Genomic DNA, 23618 nt, shown 5'->3' on the forward strand with positions numbered 1-23618 from the left:
CCTGCTGTCTGCTGGGCAGCTTTGCTGGAGATGCTTGAGTTGCTTTGCTTTTCCTTGGGAGGTGGGAAGGAGCTTTGAATTTGAGGCACATCCCGTGCCAGAGCATCCCGATGGCACAAGGGGGATCAGGGCCCCTCTATTGGTTACCTCGGTGGCTTGCAGCAACTGGAACTTTTTGCCTATTGAGAAAGCTAAAAAGTGTGTGTTCCTCCTGACCCATATCAACAAAAATCTCAACCATAAAAAAGAGACGTCTTCGTATTCAAGCAAATGACAACAGTAAGACCATGCATGTTGTTTTGTTGTATTTCCTCTGTAATCATGGGGAGGATATGAAGAAGTGGTATAATTCATCCACTTCTGCACTTCAGGCACAAGTTCCTTAGAATTGGAAGAGACCCTTAAAGGCCATCTAGCCCAGCTCCCCTGCAATAAAAAGGGACATTCACAGCTAGATCAGGTTGCTCACAGCCTGGTCATTAGTCATCCCAGAGGCAAAACACACACTGAATGATCTCTCCTTCAGTCATAAATCCTTGGAGACAACAGCATTGACACTGCATGTTACTGAAGCAGTAAAAGAAATTGCTCCTGTAACTCTCCTTGTGTTAAGTAAAATGATGATAAAAAGCAATGGAATGCTTTGGCAGGACACCAAAACCATCCTCCTTCCTTGATATCTGCTGCAATGGAACCTTCCACTGGAAGAAAGCCTCTGATGACTTGTCACCCCAGAGAGGTCAGCTTTAGAAGCAGGACTGCTGCACAATAGAATGAACTGGAGCTCCTTAGCATCTCTTACATCCAGGAGGGGTGTGATCAGACCCACCTATCACCTTCAGGTGCGCTTTCTGACACCTTGTCTGTCTTCACTGTCACTGTGCCAGCATCCTCAGGCTTAACCTGCTTCATTGTCAGTGTGCAGCAATTGCCAATGTTCTTGATGTCATTGTAATTGTTGGTGTAAAGGAGGTTGCCATTCAGGAACCATTCCACGTCCTCGTCATTATGGGACAGCTCGCAGGAGAAGACAGCGGAGCTCTCTTCTTCAATTTCTACATCCTGCAGGTGCTTCGTTACTTCTACATTGCGGGCTGTGGGGAAACAAGGTGAACTGTTACCACTGTTACTATAAATCATACTGGGATGTGGTAGAATGGTTGGACTAGATGATCTTTGTGTAATCATCTATGTGAAGATAATACATGTATAAAGTTAGCAGGAGAGAACGGCAGAAGTCAACCTCAAGAAGAGAAATCTGAGGTGAAATAGGACATGGAAGAGGCCACCCTCCCTGCTCATACCTTCAGCTGTCAGCGTGGCCTCAGTCTCTGCAATTCCTGCCTTGCACTTGTACACACCAGCATCATCGGGCTTCAGCTTCAGAATTCTGAGCTCTACTGAATGCTTATCCCTCTTGATCTTGTACTTCTCAGAGGGCTCGATGGGTGTGCGGCCCTTGAACCATTTCACAACCTTTGGAGAAGGCCTGAAGTCACAGGACAGGATGACAGAATGACGTTCCAAAGCTGTCTTGTCCTCCAACTTCCTGGTGATTTCTATATGGTAATCTGCAAAGCAGGGGTGGAAGAGAAGAAAGGATGAGGACAATTGGAAGAAGAGGAAAGTCCCTTGCGTGTATTCCATTCCATTTAATTTCATGTTCACATCGGTTCTTTGAACGACTCTAAAGATAAAACAAACGATTGTCTATAGGGAATGCCATTGACTACATTTCTATGAAGTAATACTGTACAGTATCTACCAAATGCAAGGTCCAGCTCTTGTTTTGTGCTTATTAAATTGCTCCCAGTTGAGGCTTTTAACAAATAAGTGAGTTGAAAATATAACAAGTACTTTAGGATGTGAATGGATAATCTTACGCTGGGGACAACAGCAGATAAAAAGCCTGCAAGTTTCTTTCAGATGAAATCAATGACAAACCGCACCAAATTTAGGTGCTACCAAACTTAAACTTGTCTAGTTCAGAAATACAATTAATTTCACCTGATTTGACTTCTTTGCTATAGCCAAGGACAAAACCTCAGCTCTGTAAATCTGAATAGTAAGCACATCACAGCTATTCAAACAGATCTTTTACTGAGATGCAGTTGTCTCATTTAGTGTCCAACGACTTTGAACTGGAAATGGAGCAGACCAAAGCAGAATCTAAACATGGCTTCTACAAGGACTGATCAAATGCGGCCACCGTCAAATTCAAAGTATCTGATACAGAAGGATCACACTCACTGTCAGACAAAACCTCTTTGGAGAGGTGAACTGACTGCCCTGTTCACCCCCACTTTGGAAATAACTGCACTCATTTCCTACCTGCTCCCAGCAGTGTGGGATGGTGGGATAGCATCACACTTCCCACACTAAGCATCCCACCATGTCACTTGTTCCACCTAAACCTCAGTCCCAAAACAAAAGGGGAACTCACTTCTGAACCCTCTTCACTTCATTTCAGATGTCTTATATGCTTGATCTCCAACCCACCCCCCCACTCAGGAGAAAGATCCCCCGCTTACACCCTACCATCTTGTTGCATTCTGATGTTGTCATCAGCCTTCAGCTTGTTGTCCTCTTTGTACCACTGGGTCTGAACCTCATCGTGTGAAATCTCACAGACAAAAGATGCACTCCCATATTCATTCACTTCCACATCTTCCAGTGGTTTAACAATCTTGATATCTCCAGCTGTGAAACAGTAGAGACATATTTGTCAGGGTATTTCCAGAACTGAGTGCAGCATCTTTTCCTTACACATATTTGCATAGAAAATAAGTAGGATTATGTTTTATTCTAAACCATCATCCATTCCTGAGTCATTTCTCTCTTCAACACAGTCAATGCATTATTGCCCTTGAACTTAAAGACAGACAATAGCTACAATGGAGCTCCCTGCAAACAGTTTTCATGGAAACCAGAATCTCATTTATTCTAAAACCTTTCAAGCAAAATTAAGGGTAGAAAAACAATAGAACTGACTGAATCTTTAAGGGCATTTAGTTCCAGTCCCCCTGCTATAGGCAGGGACACCTCCCTCCAGACCATCTCTTCTCCTCAGGGTCAAGGCTTCTCTCAAATCATTCTCCTCTAAGCCTGTGCCTGTGCTTGGGATTGCCCTGACCCAGGTGCAGGGCCTTGTACTTGGCCTCACTCAAGTTCATGAGGCTGCCAAGGGCCCACCTCTCCAGCCTGTCCAGGTCCCTCTGGGTAGCATCCCTTCCCTCTAGCACATCAACAGCACCGCTCAGCTTGGTGTCATCTGCAAACTTGCTGAGGCTGCATTTGATTCCACTCTCCATGTTGCCTACAAAAACGTTAAATAACACTGGTCCCAACACCACCCTCCACCTGGACACTTAGCTACTCACTGCAACTCTCTGAGTGTGACCATCCAGACAGTTCCCTATCCTGCAACTGGTCCATCCATCAAAACCATTTTTCTCCAGTTTGGTGACCAGGATGTCATGCAGGACGGGATCAAATGCTCTGCTCAAGTCCCAGTAGATGATTTCAGTTGCTCTCCCATTATCCACTGATGCTGTTACTCCATCATGAAAGGCCACCAAGTTTGTCAGGCATGGCTTGACTTTGAGGAAGCCATATTGGTTACCACCAATTACCTCATCTTTATTTTCCAAACTATGCCAAGGAGAACTAGACAGAACTCTACAATGTCGTGTCACTACAAACCTGTCTGAACCATTGGCTTCTCTGCATGCTCATCACTAGTCTCTCCTTAGCTTGTGTGCCCACAAACAATGTATGGGGAATGTCAGCCACAAATCTTACCTAGGGGACATCTTTGCTTCAAAATCCCTTGAACATCACACAATCCCTTTTAACTCTCCAGGTCTGCATTTAGTTATGTCAGAATCAGGCCATATTTCTGTGCTGCTATATCCCTTTCCTTCTGAAGGGCCTGGATACAACTTGGATTAACCTCAGGAGAAGAGTTCCTGCATAGAATCATAGATTTACCCAGGTTGGAAAAGACATTGAAGATCATCAAGTCCAATCGCAGCCTAACCAGTACCCTAACTCTAAAAACCCTACACTAAATCATATCCCTGAGTACCACATCCAAAAGGCTCTTAAACACAACCAGGGATGGCGATTCAACCACCTTTCTGGGGAGCCTATTCCAGTACCTAAAATCTCTAGTACCTAAATCTCTCTAAAAGAGCACAGGTATTAATCTGACCAGAAAGGTTCCTGTTTGTTCATAAAATGAGCCTTTTCTGCTCCATCTTGCATAGGCCACTGGGCACAGGGTAGCTGGGAGACCACAGAAAAAGTGGTTCTGTGAGCAATAGGGAAACTACTGCCTAATCCAACTCCTCCAATCTCTGCGCTCTGCCAGCATGTCTAAATAGGGTGGCAGATACACACAGGAGATAAATATTTCCACTTCCCTCAGCCAACACTGCTCTGAATTTCTATGGGACACACAGGGTGATGAAAAGGCATTTGACAAAGAAGGAAATGAAAGAGTTTAATCTGCTGTGTCATTCTCTCGGTAGCCAGAATAACTAACCCTCGCCAGTGTTAGTTCAAAGAATAGGCAGATTTTATCTCCTGACATGAGCAGTAATTCAAATAAGCTGGTATATGATCCAGTATCCTGCATATTCACTGCAGGCAGGCAAAGACATTATGAGATAAGGGAGATCTACACATCACTTGTTATGAACACCTCATAAAGATAAAACCACACACAAGAGGAGAGTTTATGAAGAGGACCACTCTTGGACTACTTTCCAAGAGGCATCAATTAGTAACTCTCTTCGCTCATTTTTCACACTACTCTACAGTGTCCTCCTGAGCCCCCTTACTCCTGTTGCCAACTGCTGATGCAGGGAATCCTGAGGAACCAAGGATTCATAGTTGTTCCATCAGTAGTCCTTGGTCAGCTCTCCCTCCCTGCCCCTTCTGTTTTGATCCCACTAACCAAATTTTAGTTAGTCTGAAAAGAGGATGGAAACCTCCGCAGCAATTAGTTTCTAAATATCTTGCAATGGGCAGCTTGTAGGAGCCCCATCTCAATGCCCACAGCACAGGAGGCAGGACTGCTTAGCCCATGCACTAGTGCATTTACCAGCACAGATGTAAGCCCAGATCTATGCACACCAAATACACGCTCTCAGTTTGCACAAGGAGGCATCCATGGAGCTGAAGTATTAGACAGATATTGTGGTGGGGCAGCAGTTATTAAGACGCCAGACAGAAAGGACACAGATAACGTGGCAACTCAGCTTTACCATTATGACTGCTGATGGAACATCTAATTTCACTGCTCAAAAGAGAACTTCCATATAACTGGAAAGGATGAAATTGACAGGGGAAACCACACACAGACACACACAAAAGCAATACAAAGGAGATGAAGGATGGTTCACATACTAGTGATTCACTCTGAGACGCAAGCAAATGAAAGAGTATCCCCAACCATTTGCCTCCTGAAATGCTAAATATATAAACTCGTTGCTGTGATAACTCCGCCAGACGTGAGTCATACACTGTAAAACCTTATGGGGTCAATCAGTTTAACTTCATAAATTCATTACACCAACAAAAACAGACCATCGTATCCAGGCAGGTTCATTTCAGCTCTTCAAAGCTGTTGGTAAAACTGCCTGAGAGCTGAAATGCTTACCAGCAAAAGCTAAAAACTGTAAATCAAATGTAATAGGCTGGCTTTGTCTACTGTATAGAAATGATGCCTGAAAAAAAGAAAATAAAAAAGAACGTAAACCAGAACAAATGCAATGGCTACATAAAACAGCCAGTACTGAAACAGCAACCCAACCTGGTTGCAGAATGAGAGAGAAAATGAGAGTTCACCAAAGTCATGGGACAGGACACATGTTCATGTTCATGCTAACACTGAACCCAAGTGGCCACATGAGGACAGCATCTAGTAGGAAATCAGAAAAAAGCATCCTTTCAGACGTTCCTTGGGAAGGTGGAATCTACCAGGGCACAGCAGACCCGTGTGTTCAGTAACCAGTCTGATGCTTCAGAGCCCAATGATGAGCTACAAACTGGGGTTTAACCAATGCAACATATGGAGGGAAAATCTGTCTTGAGCATAAAGAAGAAAGAGAAAGGTATCCAAAAGGACTAACCAAGAAATGCCCAAACTGCCCATGAAGCATTTCTTCCCGTGGTGCAAAATACCACAAGAGGATTTATTTGCTCTTTCAGTTAAACATAAAATGAACCTTTAGGGTCGCTGATGTCTTGTCTTAGGCTGCTCAGCATGTGGATGTTCCCTGATCTTCATATTCACACTTGTGAATAATGAGACTTCTCTTATTTCCCTGGGAAGTAATGCCCACTTTTTTACTTTGACAGAGCTCCTTCCCATCCTAGAAGGGAAAATATCAAGTCAGATCTCCATTAGTCCTTCCATCTCTGCACTGAGCAAAGGGAGCCTTCAGATCTATGCTTAATTCACCCACTCCCCTAGAATTAATGGAACTGTGCTTACTGGAACATATGCTGAAGCTTAAGCACAGTGCAGTGTTTTCAACATGAAGGAATGGCTATAGAACATGCATAAATTCTGGCTGACCTATGACAGCTTAAAGCACTGCGGAGGACTGTTAACAAGCCTGTCTGGACATCACCTTGAATAAATGACGTTATCCCCAAGTAAGGGAAGGAACAGCTGAGCACCGGGGAGGTACACAAAGTGCCAGAGCAAATTCTCACACTGTCAGGTGCAAAGAAAATTGAGATTTCACCCCAAAAACCCAGTTCACAACAAGGCTACAAAATCCCGGCTGAGAATTTCTGTGTTAGACTTGAAGCTCAAGACTGTACTGTAGTTCAACCAACAATATTTTGTGCAGCATGACCTAAAAAGTTCACAATAAAACCAAAACAAACTTCCATTTCTACTTGATAAATGAACTCAGGACATAATAACAAAGAGTGCTGATCTGGGCAAATAAAAGAGCATAAAGAAAAGAGAGCAGTGAAAAAGCTATCAAGGAAAAGCTCAGACTCGCATCCCTTGGAAGTGAAATTAAAGGCTCTCATTCATTTCCAGAGAAGTCAGAAAGGAAAATACCATTACATGCCATACCTTGAACCACTTGACGTCCATGTTGGGCCTGGACAGCTCACACTCAAATGTGACCTTGTCCTTCTCAATGACGCTACTGTCTGCCAATGGTTTGCTGATTTTCACAGGCAATTCTGAGAAGGAGAAAGAAGAATGTGGATTTAGTTGGGAACTTAGTTTTGTTCATAACCAGGTCCATGGGTGCTGTTAAATGGATCCTTCCAGATGGAAAAAACATTTCAGGTGGCCTCCTAGATTTTACCCCTTTTTGTGTTGCACGCAAGACTGAAAAAAAAAATTACTTCTGCAAAGTTCTTCTTGTCATAAGGAAACAAATATTTGGGGAATGGCAGAACCAGGTAAAATTTTCCTTCACGTCAAGAAAGTATAAATTTCACTCTCATGCTCTTGGTGTGGTTTCTGCTATGATTATTTGGACTAATTAAGCTTCTCCCTGATGAAAGCCTAGAAGTATATCACAAGAAGGACCAACTTACCCGTGACCTTTAATTTGTCTTACTCAAGCATCTCCTCCTGACCAAAACTGACAATAAAAGATTCAGCCAGACTACAGGTTTGAGCAGCTGAGTTGTTTCTAGGATCTCCTGCAATCTCAAGCTTGGAACACACACTTGTCTTTTGACTAAGTGTCTCTTATAGTGCAGTAAAACAACAGGTTTTCACACAGCGATTCCTCATTTACCTTGATCTGAAATCATTCTCAAACCATGTGGGATCAGTCCAGGGAGAAGGGGAGGAGAGGGGAAGGGAAAGGGGAAGTCCACAGTCCTCTAAAATCAGGCTTCTTAGCCTAAAGCTCAACAGCAAATAGCAGTCCACTTCCCCACATTGCTAGACTCCGAGCATTTAAAGAACATCAGCTGACCTCATTATGAGCTCTAACATAGCCAAAGGAATTCATATATTCAAATATTCTCTTGAGTGATGAGAAATATGGAGCATAACTTCAGACTTCTGCTGTTAAACTCTCACTTCTATCATAAACCAGAGTAAGAGTTCAATGCTGTTTTAGATGGAGGACTCATATTTTAAATAACTCATCTCATTAAGGCTTGGATTCCCTACTACAATTAGTTAAATTCCAGTTTGGATCATGCTTCACCTTGGATCACTTAGGGCTTCAGCCACTTATTGGAACTAACTCAATTTGTCTACAGAGAAGCTGTTTTCTATAGCAACAATAAGCTGTGATTGCAACTGGATGTCGGGAGAGCACAAATCCCGCAGTTATCCTGTACCAACATCCTCTCCTTCCATCAGAACAGCAAGTTTTTAAACCAGACTCATGCAAGCTTGCATGACACACCTTGTGTAAAACTGTTGGCAGCCATCAGGACAGCCAGTTGCTTCCTGTATAGACACTGTTCCATCAGTTTTGGTTTTTTGTCTCGCTAGAACAACAGCCAGTGTCTGAAAACTCCCACAACTGAAGCAACCACGCTGATATACCGCAGTCACTGGAGGTGCTCAAGAGCCACGGGTATGTGGCACTGGGGACGTGGTTAGTAAGTCCAGTGAGGGTGGGCTGGGTTGGACTCAGCTATCTCAGTGGTCTTTACCAGCCTTGGGTGCAACTTGTAAGAGGGAATGAAGCAGCAAACTGCCCAGCACTGAGCTGCATTCTTCTGACACATGGTATCAGTGAACTGCTGTATTTCCCTATCTTCTCTGGAGCTATTGATCTAACCTAACTGAAAAAGTAAGCCTGAACCTAGATATAAATCAGGATCATAGTCACCCATGGTTGCTTATATATTCAGAAAGACACTCCAGAGGGTAATTCAGCGCATCTAGAAATTAAAGTAGAAGTTCCTTAGTCAAAAATATTCCACAGCCAGATTTTCACCTCGCTACCACTACATTAAAAAGGAGAATCCAACTTGTGGTGTGGGTCATTGATGTTGTTCCGGGGGGAATTGTGGCTGTTCCATGCCCACAGGGTAGAAGAAGCCAGTCTTCCTCTAAGCCACATAAAAAGCTGCTTAGTGCTCCCAAAGCGAATGCTCACCATTTGTTTCCAACTTGAAGGTCATCTTCTGGCCAGCAGCCTCGCAGATGTATTCTCCAGCATCTTTCTTCTCCAGCTGCTCCACAACCAGACGCCGTGTTTTGCCCACAGATTCCATTCTGAACTTTCTGGAGGAGGCAAGCAGTCTTCCATCCTTGTACCATTTTACTTCGGTTGGATCCTGTGCTACTTCACAGCTGAGGGAGGCACTTGCTGCCAGGGCAGCACTCACCTCTTTCTGCACCTGCTCCTGGTTTATAAACACAGGTTTTGGCTCTGAGGGAAGAAAAGAAAAAGTATTGACTGAGGGACCGAAATGAGACCAACTTGCAGGTTTGTATGTACAGGTTGGAACAGGTTTAGGTTACCACTTGTGCCCAAACTAATAGCCTTCACTAGAGAATATCAGCTCTTCTGTTGAAACAAAGTGTCAAATCTAGGCAAGAAAGAACCTAGGAACTGAAGGAACCAAGAGGGTCCTTGAACACCAGTCCCATGGTTGCAAGTCACTATGCAAACATATTGAACACAAAAGAACATCTGTCCTGCAGGCAACCAAAACCTGAGTTCCTTTTGCTTAAGACCCACTGTGAAACATCAAAACACATAAACATGTGATAGTCAAACCACTGGCTGCCTTTTCATGACCCAGAACAGTACTCCTGGCTTCCTGAACAGACTCCTCATGGCCTCTACCATTGCCACAACTGTGACTGTCAAAGGCACAAAGGAAATATGCTCACCAACGCAGTCCTTTGTTCTTTGTGTGTGATTTGCAGATATCTATCTTACTTTGAGCTCTGGCAATAGTCAGCTCTACCAGGTCTCTTACTGTGAGTAGCAGACTCACCTATCCAGATGCAGCCTCCAACATAAAGGCATAGTAAAAAGGCAGTGTACTACTAGGAGAAGTTCCTGCTTCTCCTGCCATGAAAGGCTGCACGTACAACATGCACTCTAGCCTCACTGCACATACTTATCTTAGTCAAATGTTTAGGTGAACAAGAATTACAGTTTGGGATCTCAGGCACAGGAGAGATTTGAATAATATCTTGAATATTGCTTCCACTGTACATATATTACTAATTACTGCTCTACAGACAGACTGAAACAGGTCTTTGTGTCATACTGAAACCAAATACTTTCTACAAACCCAGGCAATCAAGTCTAGGGAAAAAACCTCAGCACAGACTACTGCACCTGGATCACTGTATAATGGAAACTAGATTTTACTTTACTGTTCTCTGCTGTATTTCATACAACACCTGTCTTACCTGTGACATGAATCTTGAAGGTGAGTTTCTGGCCAGCAGCCTCGCAGCTGTACTCCCCTGCATCTTTCTTCTCCACCTGGCTCACCACCAGCCGACGCTGTTTGCCCTCTGACTCTACCTTGAACTTCTTGCTCGAGGTGATCAGTTTCCCCTCCTTTTATCACTTGACCTCTGTGATAAAATGTTTGCTCATTAAGACCGGGATGTGGTAGCATTGTGGTGGAGTGCTTGTTCATTAGGACCGGGATATGATGGTGGAATATGGAGGCCACAAGGGTTGCAGAACACTCTAATTTTATGGGTAGATTGTGTACTCTGCTTAGTTACAGGCAAAGCGCGCCCCGATGGATACAAAGTTCCACGGAAGGACCAACCAAGGAACAACACACCAAGTCGCACGATCACAACCGACCAATTAAAGGACAATACGCTCGGGATGGACAATACAAAAGAAGTTGCAAGGGACGGGACGGCGCGGCAGTGGAGGAACAATAATCCCCCTGTCACCCAGCGCTGAATTGCCTTTTTGTTTTACCCGCTACAATTAATAAAAGTTTATAATTGGAACATTATTGGCTCATTGCTTATAAATTGATGACAACCTCCATCTTCTCCTGGGCCACCTCGCAGCTCAGCGTGGCATTTTCTGTTGTTGCAGCCTTCACCACCTTCTGTACCTTCTCCTTGTTTGTAAATACAAATTCTGGCTCTGAAAAGAGAGAGATACATTAGTTTGGCCTCTTGAAAGAAGAGCAGGTTTTGGGGAAGGAGTCAGAAAAATGAATCAGTTCTCCCAGTCTGATGCCCCAAGAGAATGATGTGGAGAGAAGTTGTGCAATTTATGGATGCCCCATCCCTGAAAACGTTCAAGTCTAGGCTGGATGGGTGTTAGAGCAACCTAGTCTCAAAGAATGTGTTCCTTTCCAGGACAGAGATTGGAACTGGATGATCCTCCAGGTCCCTTCCAACAAAAGGCATTCTGTGATGCTTCTTGTATGACTCTCATGACTCTTTCGTCCCCTAGCTGCCATTTACTTATGTCTTCAAAACATCAACTTATACAAAACATTCCTGTAGTATTCTCTCCCATGCTAAATGAGCCCTTCCAAGACAAAAACATGTTACATAGAGCACACCCCCTAGTGCTTGACACAAAGCCCCTGTTCTGAAACTTCCTGAGACGCAGCTGCATTGCAGAGTTGTTCTAGTGGTACAGGCACGTGGGAATGGAGAAGTGCAATCAGAACTTTCTTGTCTATGGCCTCATTCCCACAGCAAAAGGAAATTCCTGAAGATTTTAAAAGATGGAGCTGCCTCACAACTGTATTTAGAATAATTTGTTCAATTTCCTCATCAGAAATTAACCACCCCAAAGTTCAGCTCCAAAAATTTTAAGCATAGCAGGGAAAACTTACAAACTAATGACCGTTTTCTAAAACATTCTAGAATGAAAGGCCAAAATGTGTTCTCTCTCACCTGTGACATGAATCTTGAAGGTGAGTTTCTGGCCAGCAGCCTCGCAGCTGTACTCCCCTGCATCTTTCTTCTCTACCTGGATCACCACCAGCCGACACTGTTTGCCCTCTGACTCCACCTTGAACTTCTTGCTCGAGGTGATCAGTTTCCCCTCCTTGTACCACTTCACCTCCATCTTCTCCTGGGCCACCTCGCAGCTCAGCGTGGCATTTTGAGTCAGTGCAGCCTTCACCTTCTCTTGTACCTTGTCCTTGTTTGTAAACACGTCTTCTTTCTCTGCAGGGACATCACAACAGTCACACCGTTTTGCTGTAGTCTGCTGCAGAGCTTACTCCAGTTCCCCATTTTCATTATACTTGCCCTTCACAGGGACCATCATGATGCCTCATTAAGACAGGAAAATACTTTCCCCTCTATTTTGCCTTGGGAAATGAATAGGCATATCATTTCATATCATATCATAAATCTAAACATTTCGCAGTCTGATAGCAGATTTGGACATGAGATTTAGAACACCTGCATGCACTGCTGAACCTCCTCCCTTCTCTTTGTTTCTTCTGATGTCTCTCTACATTTCCAGTAAATCAGAAGGGAATGGCCCTCTAGAACAGGTTGCCCAAGGAGACTGTGGATGCTCCATCCCTGCAGGCATTCAAGGCCAGGCTGGATGTGGTTCTGGGCAGCCTGGGCTGCTGGTTGGCAACCCTGTACATAGGAAGAATGGGGTTGGAACTGGATGAGCACTGTGGGCCTTTGCAACCCAGGCCATTTATGAGTCTGATTAGTGGCATTTTCCACCTCATTGTGTCATTCAAATTTTGTAACCAGATCTCATCAAACACCTCCCCTTTTCTCACTCCTTGCATGCCTGGTGTGCTCTTGCACTGTAACCCTGCAGACACCAGCTGACTACAAGAGCTGCACAAGTTACCCTCCTTGCCTATTGTTTGTTGCAGTAATTCATTCCTGGATGGAAAAGCACATGTAGAAAAGTGTTGCTATGACACTAGATGACAAAGAAAGTCCTATAGCCAAAATGTTTTGCACCAGAGAGGCTGTAAGTTGATCCTCCAAATGCAAGACACACAAAATGAAGTGTTCCTTTATCTCTGGGATTCCAAGCATTTTCTCACCTCTGACTTTCACTTGGAATGTTGCTTTGTCATCTTTTGTTTCACAGCTGTAGCTCCCTTGGTCTTTCAGGGTCACATTTTTGACCATGAGCTTGCGGTGCGTCCCCTGGGAGATGATGGTTGTCCTCTGGTCCTGCTTCACCTCTATTTGATCTTTCTTCTATACGACAGCTCCGCTTGCAGCTGACACCTCACACACCAGCTCCAGGTCTTCAGAAGGACTGACTGATATTTCTGGAGTCGTTTTGGACTTGCTGACAAAATTAATGGCTTCATCTGAAGAAAAAAAGAGAAAGTGGTTTACATCCTGACTCAGGCTTATTCAGCACAGCATTAAGATACAGTTAGAACTGATTGTAATGTCTCTGCTCATTACATCTGGGGGATCAAGTTTCACCTCTGGAGGTACTCACATACAAACGTGTGCTTGATTCTCCTGTGTAAGGAAAGAGTAAGTTCTATGCAGACAGTTCTTATTTCTTCTAATCAATTCTGTATTCTGCACATGTTCTTCTGAAGCTAAAATGAAGGCAGCTAAGTAACCTGTTTGCAATACATGAACAAACCAATTCAACACCTTGTCTCTAAGCTAACAAGCAGCGTTTGATGAGCACATCAGTATTTCATGCCCTTCATTCCATCCAGACTGTATTGGCAATAACTATGCTGGTATTAACAAGGATAGCAATTACAAGCAAAATGGTAGAAATACAGAAGATATAAGGAAAAGGGAACTCACCAGAGCTGAGGCGATCCTCCCTGGTGAGCGATCTCCAAGAGATGCTGCCTCAGTGAGGGTCAGCCCTTAAATGAGGTCTCAGAGGAGGTGGAGTCGAACTCCACCCCTCCAGGGAGCACAGCTACATAACTTTCACCTGTGCTCCCACAGCTGACCCCACACTTGCCTCAGCTGATCAATCAGTGGTTCACATTGTGATCTCCCATACACTCCACCCCTTCACAACGTGAACCAATGATTAGGTGAGTTCCCTTTACTACAGAGACCCAATCACGACGCTGATACAATCTCCCGTCGCATTAGATGTTGATATTATTCAAATGATGATGATTGGATGGGTGTTTATGATCTTCCATGGGCCAGTGCTTGATAGATGTTACCGAAGACAAATCATCTTGAAGTGCAGGTCCGTCTGCGTTTCATCAGTCCAGAGTAATGGTCCTAGAGGCTTAGAATCAATCTTAAGGGGAGTAATATAGATGTTTCAAGGGTACTAGGAGGGGAAGATCCGCCCTCCAGGGCAAGATACAGGCCGTATTCTTATCTTGGGTCAATACTTCTGCTTGTACTGGATTATGTCCCGGCCTCCGATACCATACCCTCTGGCCAGATATCTGTGGCTGTATAACTATATCTGGCACCAGAGGAGGAGTCTTGATCTGCCATAGGGACATAATAGGTGTTCCTTTAGCAATAAAGGCCGGAGTATTGACCACGATGTCAGTAGGCCATGTACCTATCACCGAGGGGGTGACTGAACCTCCCACCTCCAATAGTCTCCCCCAAGGTGCAAGTAGGCCACACCATTTGGGTCCTACCTGCACCTTCCAAGGCCAATTTATCTTATGGATTCCCGGTTCTAAATTCTCAGGGGCAGGGAGCAGAAGATTATTTTCAGTACCAACCTGCGGCTTTACCTTATTATCGGTGCCTGTAATTTGGATCCTAAGAGGGGAGGCCCATATAGTTTGTAACATTTTCAGGGCACTGGGTCTGCCATCCCGAGGTCTTTCATTCAGGTCCCGCACGGTTTCATATAATCTTTTTGTCCACCCCTGCAGGGACTGAGAGTCTGTTTTCAGGGCAGCCTTAAGGATACCATTATAACGTTCAATAACGCCTGCCCCTGTTGGGTTATATGGCAGGTGGAATCGCCATTCAATGTTGTTTTCTTCTGCCCAGCGCTGTATCATCGCTCCAGTGAAGTGAGTCCCTTGGTCACTCTCGATAACTTGAGGTGTCCCGTATGCAGACATCAGTTTAGTAAGTGCCTTAATTGTGTATGCTTGATTTGCCTTTGGTACAGGATAGGCTTGCAGCAGTCCACTTACAGTGTCAACGCAGGTCAGGGCATATCTCGCCCCCTCAGACCGAGGGAGGGGCCCAATGTAGTCGACCTGCCATCTCTGAAGAGGACTATATCCTCTAGCAATGTGGGATGTTGTTTCAGGCAACGGTCTCGGTCTCATCTTTGAGCAAGCATCGCAATCCTGACATGCTTGAACGATATCAGATAGTTGTACAGGCAGCCCCCATGCTTTAGCAGCTGCCCACATTATCTTCTGTCCAGCATGCCGTAGCTTCTGATGTAACCAACGGGCAATATTTTCAGATTGTGAATTCTCAATCCATCGGATTCGGGCCAGTGTGTCAGCTTCATCATTTCCTGGTGACTGCAAGGGTTGATGACCAGAGACATGGTAGACACATACTGTCCTGTGTTTGACCGTATTCCAAATGTCTACCCACATGTCTTTACCCCAAATCGGTCGGGCGTGGATAGTCCATTCCTGGGTAGCCCATTGCGTAATCCACAGAGTGAGCCCCCGGTACACAGCCCAACTATCTGTACAGATGTTCAGGACGCCGTCACCAGGTTCTTTAGTTATAACCATCCACACGGCTCGCAATTCTGCCCATTGGCTGCTTTGACCATCCCCCTCATCAAACCAGATGGTCTCAGTAGAGGGATGGTATGCTATTGCTCGCCACTTGCTCGGGTTGCCTCTGCTGGACCCATCCGTATACCAGGCATCTTCAGGAATAGGATATCTTCCTTCCTGAACGGGACTCTTCTCTGGTGGAGCAACCATCGGTTCTTTTGATGTATCACTGTGATACGTCACTGGGCCTAGGATCTTCTGTAGTTCTTCTTTAAGTGGAGATGAAGACAGACTGCTTCTCTGGCTTAGATAGGCGACCCATCGTGCCACCGTTTGTGCTTGGGCCACCCCCGTCTTAGGAAGGTGAGTCAAATCTCTCACCCACCCCTGGATTGGTAATGAAGTCTTAACTATGACCTCTGCTGTTTGCGTTATCGGCTCTACTGCTTGTAATGCCGAATAGGCAGCCAATAACTGTTTCTCAATCATGCTATATCGTTCTTCTGCTCCGTGCCAAACCTGAGACCAGAATCCAATGGGGGTTCGAACAGAACTCTGGCATTGCCACAGGCCCCAGCCAAAACCATCTTGAGTAACATGAACATCTAGTTCAGCTGGGAGGGTCGGATCAAATATACCCAACGCCTGAGCTTGTTTAACTGCCAGTTTTGCCTGTTGGAAAGCATCCCGTTCTATCTTTCCCCAATTCCATGATTGACCCTTCTTTGTTTATAGCCCACCCTCTTTTCTGCAGGTAAGCTATCAACAAATCTGCTGTAAAATTAGGTCACTCATTCCCGCAGAAAATTTAACCATATCAGGGCTATCGAATGTGTCTTCGTAGATAGCCTCTCTCATACCTAATTCGCATATATAATTTTGAAGGTCTTCCATAGAAGACCACATCCCTGTGTTTACTGGCATGTCAGTTTTATTTGTCCACACCATGCGGCAAGCAGCCATTATCCATTCTACAATTGAATGGTTTTCTTCAGGGAACTGAGTCCCAGCATACAGTCTCTGCCAAAGGGCAGGATGTATTGTTATTGTGGCCAACTTAGATACTTCGGGGCCACTAACCAGTACACTATCTGCCCCTGAATCCCATAACCGTAATAACCAAGCCGGAACACTTTCCCTTGGCCTTTGCCTAAATCGTTGCACTAGGTCCATGAGTTCAGTAGGTGTATATGGACGGGCTGTTACATGTAAAACAGATTCGGCAGGGGGCCATTGATCAGGAGGCACTCCTGCTGGTCGATCTTGAATTTTCTTTGTTTTTTGAGTTCTTACTGGACGGACTTCTAGTGAGTCCGTCTCAGATGGTTTTTCTAGATCAGATTTAGTGATCTTATTTTGATTCATTTCTTCAGGATCTTGTTTGTCATTAAATGAAATGTATCTAATTTGAGGGTTGGAGGAAGAAAATGACGGTTTTTTTCCTGTCAATAGATTGATCTCACCCTCCAATTTTTCAATACGGGCCTTTAACAATTCATTTTCATGTGCAATGTTGCTTGATTTTATCTCTGCCCGATTTAAAGCATTTAATAATGGCCAGGCTGCCATAGATGCAGCCATTCGCTTTTCTTTTGTAATTAAGATATCTTTTTGTAGTCCTAGAAAGTAATCAGTTAGACAATAGGCGTCCATGTTATTTGGTACTCTTAAAGGGCCCCATTGTTCAATAATTGTTGCTAATTGGTAATATGGGGACGCCTCAAAACCTGGAATTTGTCCAGGAAGGCATGTCCCTAAGGGGGTGGTCTTCTCCCCCTTGTACCAATTAAAGATTTTCCACACAAAGGACATTTTTTTTTTTTCCTTATATTTCTAGATGCCAAGTCAGTGGCTCCTGCCTGGCTCGCCAAATGTATTGGCAATAACTATGCTGGTATTAACAAGGATAGCAATTACAAGCAAAATGGTAGAAATACAGAAGATATAAGGAAAAGGGAACTCACCAGAGCTGAGGCGATCCTCCCTGGTGAGCAATCTCCAAGAGATGCTGCCTCAGTGAGGGTCAGCCCTTAAATGAGGTCTCAGAGGAGGTGGAGTCGATTTCCACCCCTCCAGGGAGCACAGCTACATAACTTTCACCTGTGCTCCCACAGCTGACCCCACACTTGCCTCAGCTGATCAATCAGTGGTTCGCATTGTGATCTCCCATACACAGACAGAACCTGCCTGAGGAGCAAGCTGATGGCTGTCAGCTACAGGCAGACCTAGCTTTGTACTGCATTTCTTAGAGCAACAACTGTTGCTTTCAGTCACTGAATATACCAAGGCCAATTACTATGCCAGGAACATTTATGGCATCAGTGAACAAAAATTGCGTTAAAAATTGTAATAGACAGGAGCCATTTATTCTTTTATTACTAGGTGACCAAAGAACAACAGTCCTTCTAGAGTCAAGCTGTTAAGAACTAATAGCATCAATCAATATCACATAGATAGATTACTTCCCTGCCCTAAGACCATCTTGCGACCATTTGGTGCTCCAAATTAAGCCCTCTTGATGGCATTTTGTCTGAGCCATGCGACATTTTGTGATAGGAGTTACTGCTAGTGCTCCCTTAACCCTACACCAAAGTAGGAGGTATCCATTCTCATGCAGGCTTCCTCTGTATTTGATGCTCAGAGACAGCCCCAGAACTTTTTAAATCTTAGCTTAGCTCTCATCCAATAATGTTCATCAAACAGTGCAACTTGTCCTTTGGGGATGCCTTTGTTCTGCATCAACCAGTTCCAACGGAGTCTTCTTGGCTTGTTTTAGATCAGTTTTTCAACAGATAAAGCCAGGGTCTTTGAATTACAAAGTGAAATTGCAGAATGCATGATTCTCAACCAAACAGAACAGCAGGTGGGATGCAGGGTGAATACCTGAGCCAACACCACCTGCAAGCAATCCTTCAGTATCTTAGGAATCTCTAGCCACCCCAAATCCAGTGTTGTGCTTGATCTATCATCTCTGCTGAGTTTTTAGCTAAGCTGATGGTGAGCATCACGGTGGTGATGGGTGAGCAGTCGGACTAGAGGGTCTTAATCAACCGTAAGGATCCTGTGATCAGAGGAACGTGAATGTGCTGTTAAAGGTCACAAGCACTGCACTGCAGCATGAGCATACACAGCGAAAGGCTTTCAGTAGAGCTTCAGTTCATAAATGAGGACTGGGTTATGGAAAATAGGCTCAAGATATAAAACAGAAAACAGATCTTAACGCCAGGTTCTGTGAATGCAACCAGCTGAATTTCACAGATATTGAATTTCAATGACAATTTCTTGTGTTATTTTACCCTCCAGCTCCACCCTGAACAGGAACATGTCAGTGACAAGCATTACTCCTCCAGGCTTGACCTAACAGTGCTTTACTTGCACTATGAGCTAATGGCTGTGCTTACAGCACCTCAGGGAGACACCTCAGAGATCACAATGTCCTTCGGGTACAGCAGGAGACACTCAACTCTCCAAATGTGGAGTTTAATTTGTCCAAAGCGGAGACAGGATTCCCATGCTAATAACTTAGGACCATTTCAGTCATAGGTTTAAAGATGATGTAAGTGCTGAGGCAATACATGAACTAGATGAATGAAGCCCAGATGTCAGGGCTCAAGTCGTGACTCCAGCCCCAGCTGGAGCTAAGGCTGTCTTGAATTCATCACAACACAGTTACATTATTTGCTCATACTGTGGATTTGCATAGGGACAACAGGAAGGTCAGAATTGCTTCAATAGAGCTATGCAATCTTTGTCCTAAATACTGGAAACCCACAGCGTTGGACAAATAAAATGAATTAAGTCTGAAGTGCTTTACATGGATTGTGATCCTATGTTTGCCTCACAAACTTACCTGAGACTTTCCAATCAAAAATCAGAGTGTCATCTCCAATTGTGTAGATGTATGTTCCCTCGTCTTCTTTCGTTACAGCTGAAGCCACAAGCTTATGCAGTTTCCCTTTATCTTCCATTGTGAATTTCTTACTGGTCTTGATTTCTTTGCCATTTTTGTACCACTTCACCATGACATTGGCTTCAGAGGTCTCAGAAACAAATTCAGCTTGTTTTCCAGCAACGGCCCTGATTACTCCTCCACTTGTCTCTTTGATTACGAAGTTTGCCAGTGCTGAAACAAAATATGAAGACACAAAATACATATGATGGTAAAGAACTGCAGGGACATTGGTGACCATGAGGCATTCATTTATCATAAGATCAAACGTGCACGTTTAATCCTAGTTCTAATTGCTAGATTCTAATTCAGAAGCTGGCAAATTGGCAGCTTTTATAAACCACGTACCAGATTACCTTATCTCCACGAGTTGAAGGACATACACTGTACAGGGGACAGAGCCAAAGGAAGAAGCCCAAGGCTTCAAGAAAATGTCTAAAATAGGAAAACTGAGGAAAGAATTGGAACAAGCAAACTAGAAGGAAATCAATGGAGGGGGTATCTATTACTGCACTGTAACCCCCTGGCAAACAAATCAAGCCTAAAAGATAGAGATATCACTTAGGACTGAAAAGAAAAAAGAAAAAAAAGAATTCCTTTATGGAAATTAATTGGAGTGCAAAAGTTAGATGATAAAACTGGCCCTTATTAACACACAGTGGAATAATTGACTTCAAAGATTAAAAATCTCACCACTGTCTTAGCCAAAAGTTCAAGCCTAAGTCCACGGTCCTATTTTACTGAGGGTAATTGAGCTTGTTTTCCAACTTCTTGTTAACATATCATTTCAAAACAGCGCACACAACTGAGCTGGGTCTGTTGAGACAGCGCAGTCAGAGCTGCTAAAATCAAAGTCTGGATTATGCATGCATTTGTTCTGCAGTTCCAAGAACACGCATGTATAATACAAATTCAACAACGTTCTACAGAATGCCTGTATTTAGGAGCTCGAGAGCCAGCTGATGGACACTGGGATGACTGAGATCCTGTCAATACATTTAACTCCATCCTATCATACAGTCACATTTCATTCATTTTTTCAGGAACTGTCTCTTATCATTGTAGTCCCGTCACCACTGCTGGATGTGAGCCCAACCACACAAAAGCAGCTGCTGGTTTTCACTGCAGATACTGCAGTAAGGAGAAACAGCCTCCAGACTGGACCAGCTGAGCGTGGCCCTACCAGGATTTGCTCCAAAGGTCTTATTACCAGTAGTGCTTCCCGATGAAATACATGGGGGTCCTCCTTTGATTCCAACCCCAACCCACCCCACCATGCCCCCTGATAACATCCATCAGGGCCACATCTCGACAGCTCCTGAACACCTCCAGGGATCCCACCACCTACCTGGGCAGCCTGTGCCAGTTAATTCTGTGGGCAGACCTGCCAGTATGAAATATTATGCTAACATGACAAAGAGAGAGAAGAAAAGCAAAATTAAGACTAGCTGACAAGCCTTGGCAGGAAGTTCTGCTCTCCATCAATTTAGTCCCTGTGACTCTTCACAGGTGTTTTCTACATTTGGGATCACTGCTACAAAAAGAGATGTTGACATCATCTCTTGTGGCCACCCTGACAGAAGAGCAGGAAGGCTGGGATGCTCTTTTTCCTGTCTTTCCCTTGATTTCCTCTATATCTTAGGGACGAATCACAGGACAGAACACAGAAATCAAATGGCTCTACAAAGCAGATTGGCCAGTTCAAGTCAAAACAGCCACTGAAAACACCCCAGATGCTGTCTGACAACAGCTGGACTGTCGGGGAGTCAGGTGAATGCAGTCTGCTGGCCCTGGGCAGGAAGAGGACAGCCCAGACTGTCACATACCTTTCACTGAAAGCTGATAGAGCATTTTATCCCCCTCACAGATGCACTGATAACTTGCAGCAACATCCATTGAGTCGTTGTGAATTTTCAGGGTGTGTTTCTTCCCCACAATTTGCAGTTCATAATTTTCACTGGCCTTGAGCTCCTTCCCATCCTTCATCCACTCCACAGTAGCACCTGTGTCTGAAAGCTCAGCCTGCAGTTTGGCTTCCTCACGCAGCCAAGCGCAGATCTTTTCTACATCTTTGCTCTTCTTGGTAAATCTCACTGCAGCACCTGTCAGGAGCAAAGGCCTTGTTATTTCAATTTATATCAGGCTAACGTGGTCAATGTTTGCTGCAACATCTCTGAAAAAGTATCACCTTCTGTTCCTGCACTCATCATTGTGTCAGTGCTGAGCAATTCACGATATTTCATTTGGTCTTCTTGCTGGATTTACTAAGTAAAAATCAACCAAACATCTCCTTCTACTGATTAATAATGCTCTAAACATGCTTCTGCAGAGGTTTCCACCCAATGACAAACAGGTCCTCCCATCATGAATGTTTATTTGTTCTACTTTGTCATGCAAAGCTGATTGATAGAGATATTATTGGAATGATTGCTCCCCTACTTCTAAACTATTCCAGTGCAATCAGAAAGGCTGTCTGAACCTGCAGCTGAAAGTACTGCTCTATGGTCATGCAGTGGTAAACCTGGTGACTGAATGCACTGGCCAATAGCTGTGAACTGCAGACATTCATCAGCTGGCATGCTTGCACGTTGTTGTAAGGTCAATAGTAAACATGGCATCCCCTCCAGGTACAGCTTCACCAGTTGTTAGGGGGGGTTTCACAGCCAGGACTGGGTCTGAGGAAGAACATGTATGTCTTAATGCTCTTTAGATGCAAGTCTGGTATCTCATTTAGAGATGGAAGATTAAATCATAGGTACATTTCTACTTCTCCCTTTGCATGAGTGCTAGAAGAAGCACTTCTGTGCTTAAGATCTGTTACAGAATGTTCTGCCTCTTGCACATGTGAGATATCAAAAGATAAGGATATTCAGGTCTCTGTCACAGAAACAGAACTTGTATCACTTCAGTGGTAGCTGGAGGTTGATAGGAGATAGGAGAACTAGGAATAAAGGAAAGCCTTTGGTGTGTTAATGCACTACTATCCTTAAAGTCAAAGGAAGCATCTTTAGGGAACCAACACAGCTGCTCAGCACACACTGACCCATTTCCATTGGGGTTTTTGTGCTTACCAAGGTGCACGCTCCCTGGGAATTCCAGAGACGGGCTCTGTCCATGCGCATTGACTGCAGAAACTCGGAACTGATCATCAGCCTCTTCAGACAGATTGCTCACCGTGAACTCTGGGACGGGGACATGAGACTCGTGGCACCTCACCCAGGTGAAGCCAGTTAGTTTCTTGCATTCCACAATGTAGCCATCGACTGGAATGGGGCGGTGCATCTTCGGAGGGGACCATGCCAGCGTCACTGAGGTTTCTGTTTTATTTTTCACCACGGGGTCAGTTGGGGGCTGGGTGGGAGGTTTTCTGGGAGCTGAACAGAAATAAATTTCAGAAATATTAGCATAAGGTCATGTAGGCTGGAAAAGACCTTCAAAAGACCTTCAAAATCAGCAGACTCAACTTTCAGCATGACCTACTGAGTCCCACCATTAACTACTGTGGTACCTGAGGACATACATGACAAGCTTATTCCTGCAGGTATTTACATAGTGAATATATTCACCCTCTGGTTGCTTTGGAACATTTTAGAGGTTAAAATCCCATCAGACTTTTTCACTGTGTGCAGCCACTGATACAGGCAGGAGGCTGGGAATTACCTGATGGGCTCTAGTTACAGACTACTGACACAGTAAAGGATTGATTTCATTTAATTTTGGCCATCAGAAAGTTTGGTGTCTGGTTTCAGTCACCCATCTGGACTCCAATTATAATCATATGGAGAACAGCACATTCAGGAGAACTCATCTCAATAAACCTGAATGAAATCACAGAATCATAGGATCATGGGAGGGCTTGGGTTGGAAGAAACCTTCAAGATCATTAAGTGCTAGATGCCAAAGGTCCCACTAACACAGTATTAAGCCAAAAGCTAGATGCTGGAATCAGATCTCCTGACCTTACCATCAGAAACTGAGATGTCATATTTTGCTCAGAGGTGCCTGCTTGTAGGAGGGACAGCTTCCGAGCTTTTTCTGCTCCAGGAACCAGCTC

General features: G+C 44.3%; 1 protein-coding gene across 1 annotated transcript; it reads right to left on the reverse strand.

Moving 5' to 3' along the window:
- Positions 1-1244: 1244 nt before the first annotated feature.
- On the reverse strand, positions 1245-5614 carry LOC146758093 (obscurin-like). The gene is made up of 4 exons (XM_085518668.1): positions 5593-5614; positions 2539-2700; positions 1305-1571; positions 1245-1258 (listed from the first exon to the last, which is right to left on the reverse strand). Exons 1-4 carry the CDS (start codon positions 5612-5614, stop codon positions 1245-1247), a joined length of 465 nt encoding a protein of 154 aa, XP_085374794.1.
- Positions 5615-23618: the final 18004 nt, after the last annotated feature.

This window comes from Coturnix japonica, chromosome 17, assembly GCF_054131305.1.
Source record: "Coturnix japonica strain WE chromosome 17, WE-NBRP24, whole genome shotgun sequence".
Lineage (NCBI taxonomy): Eukaryota > Metazoa > Chordata > Aves > Galliformes > Phasianidae > Coturnix > Coturnix japonica.

Excerpts from the sequence above, each read along its gene's own strand:
- LOC146758093 (XM_085518668.1), bottom strand. The coding sequence starts at position 5,614 with ATGAACCTGCCTGGATACGATG. Across the intron at positions 2,701-5,592 it reads GAACCTGCCTGGATACGATG|CTGGAGATATCAAGATTGTT; the intron begins GTCTGTTTTTGT and ends ACTGTTTCACAG. Across the intron at positions 1,572-2,538 it reads CATCAGAATGCAACAAGATG|ATTACCATATAGAAATCACC; the intron begins GTAGGGTGTAAG and ends CCTGCTTTGCAG.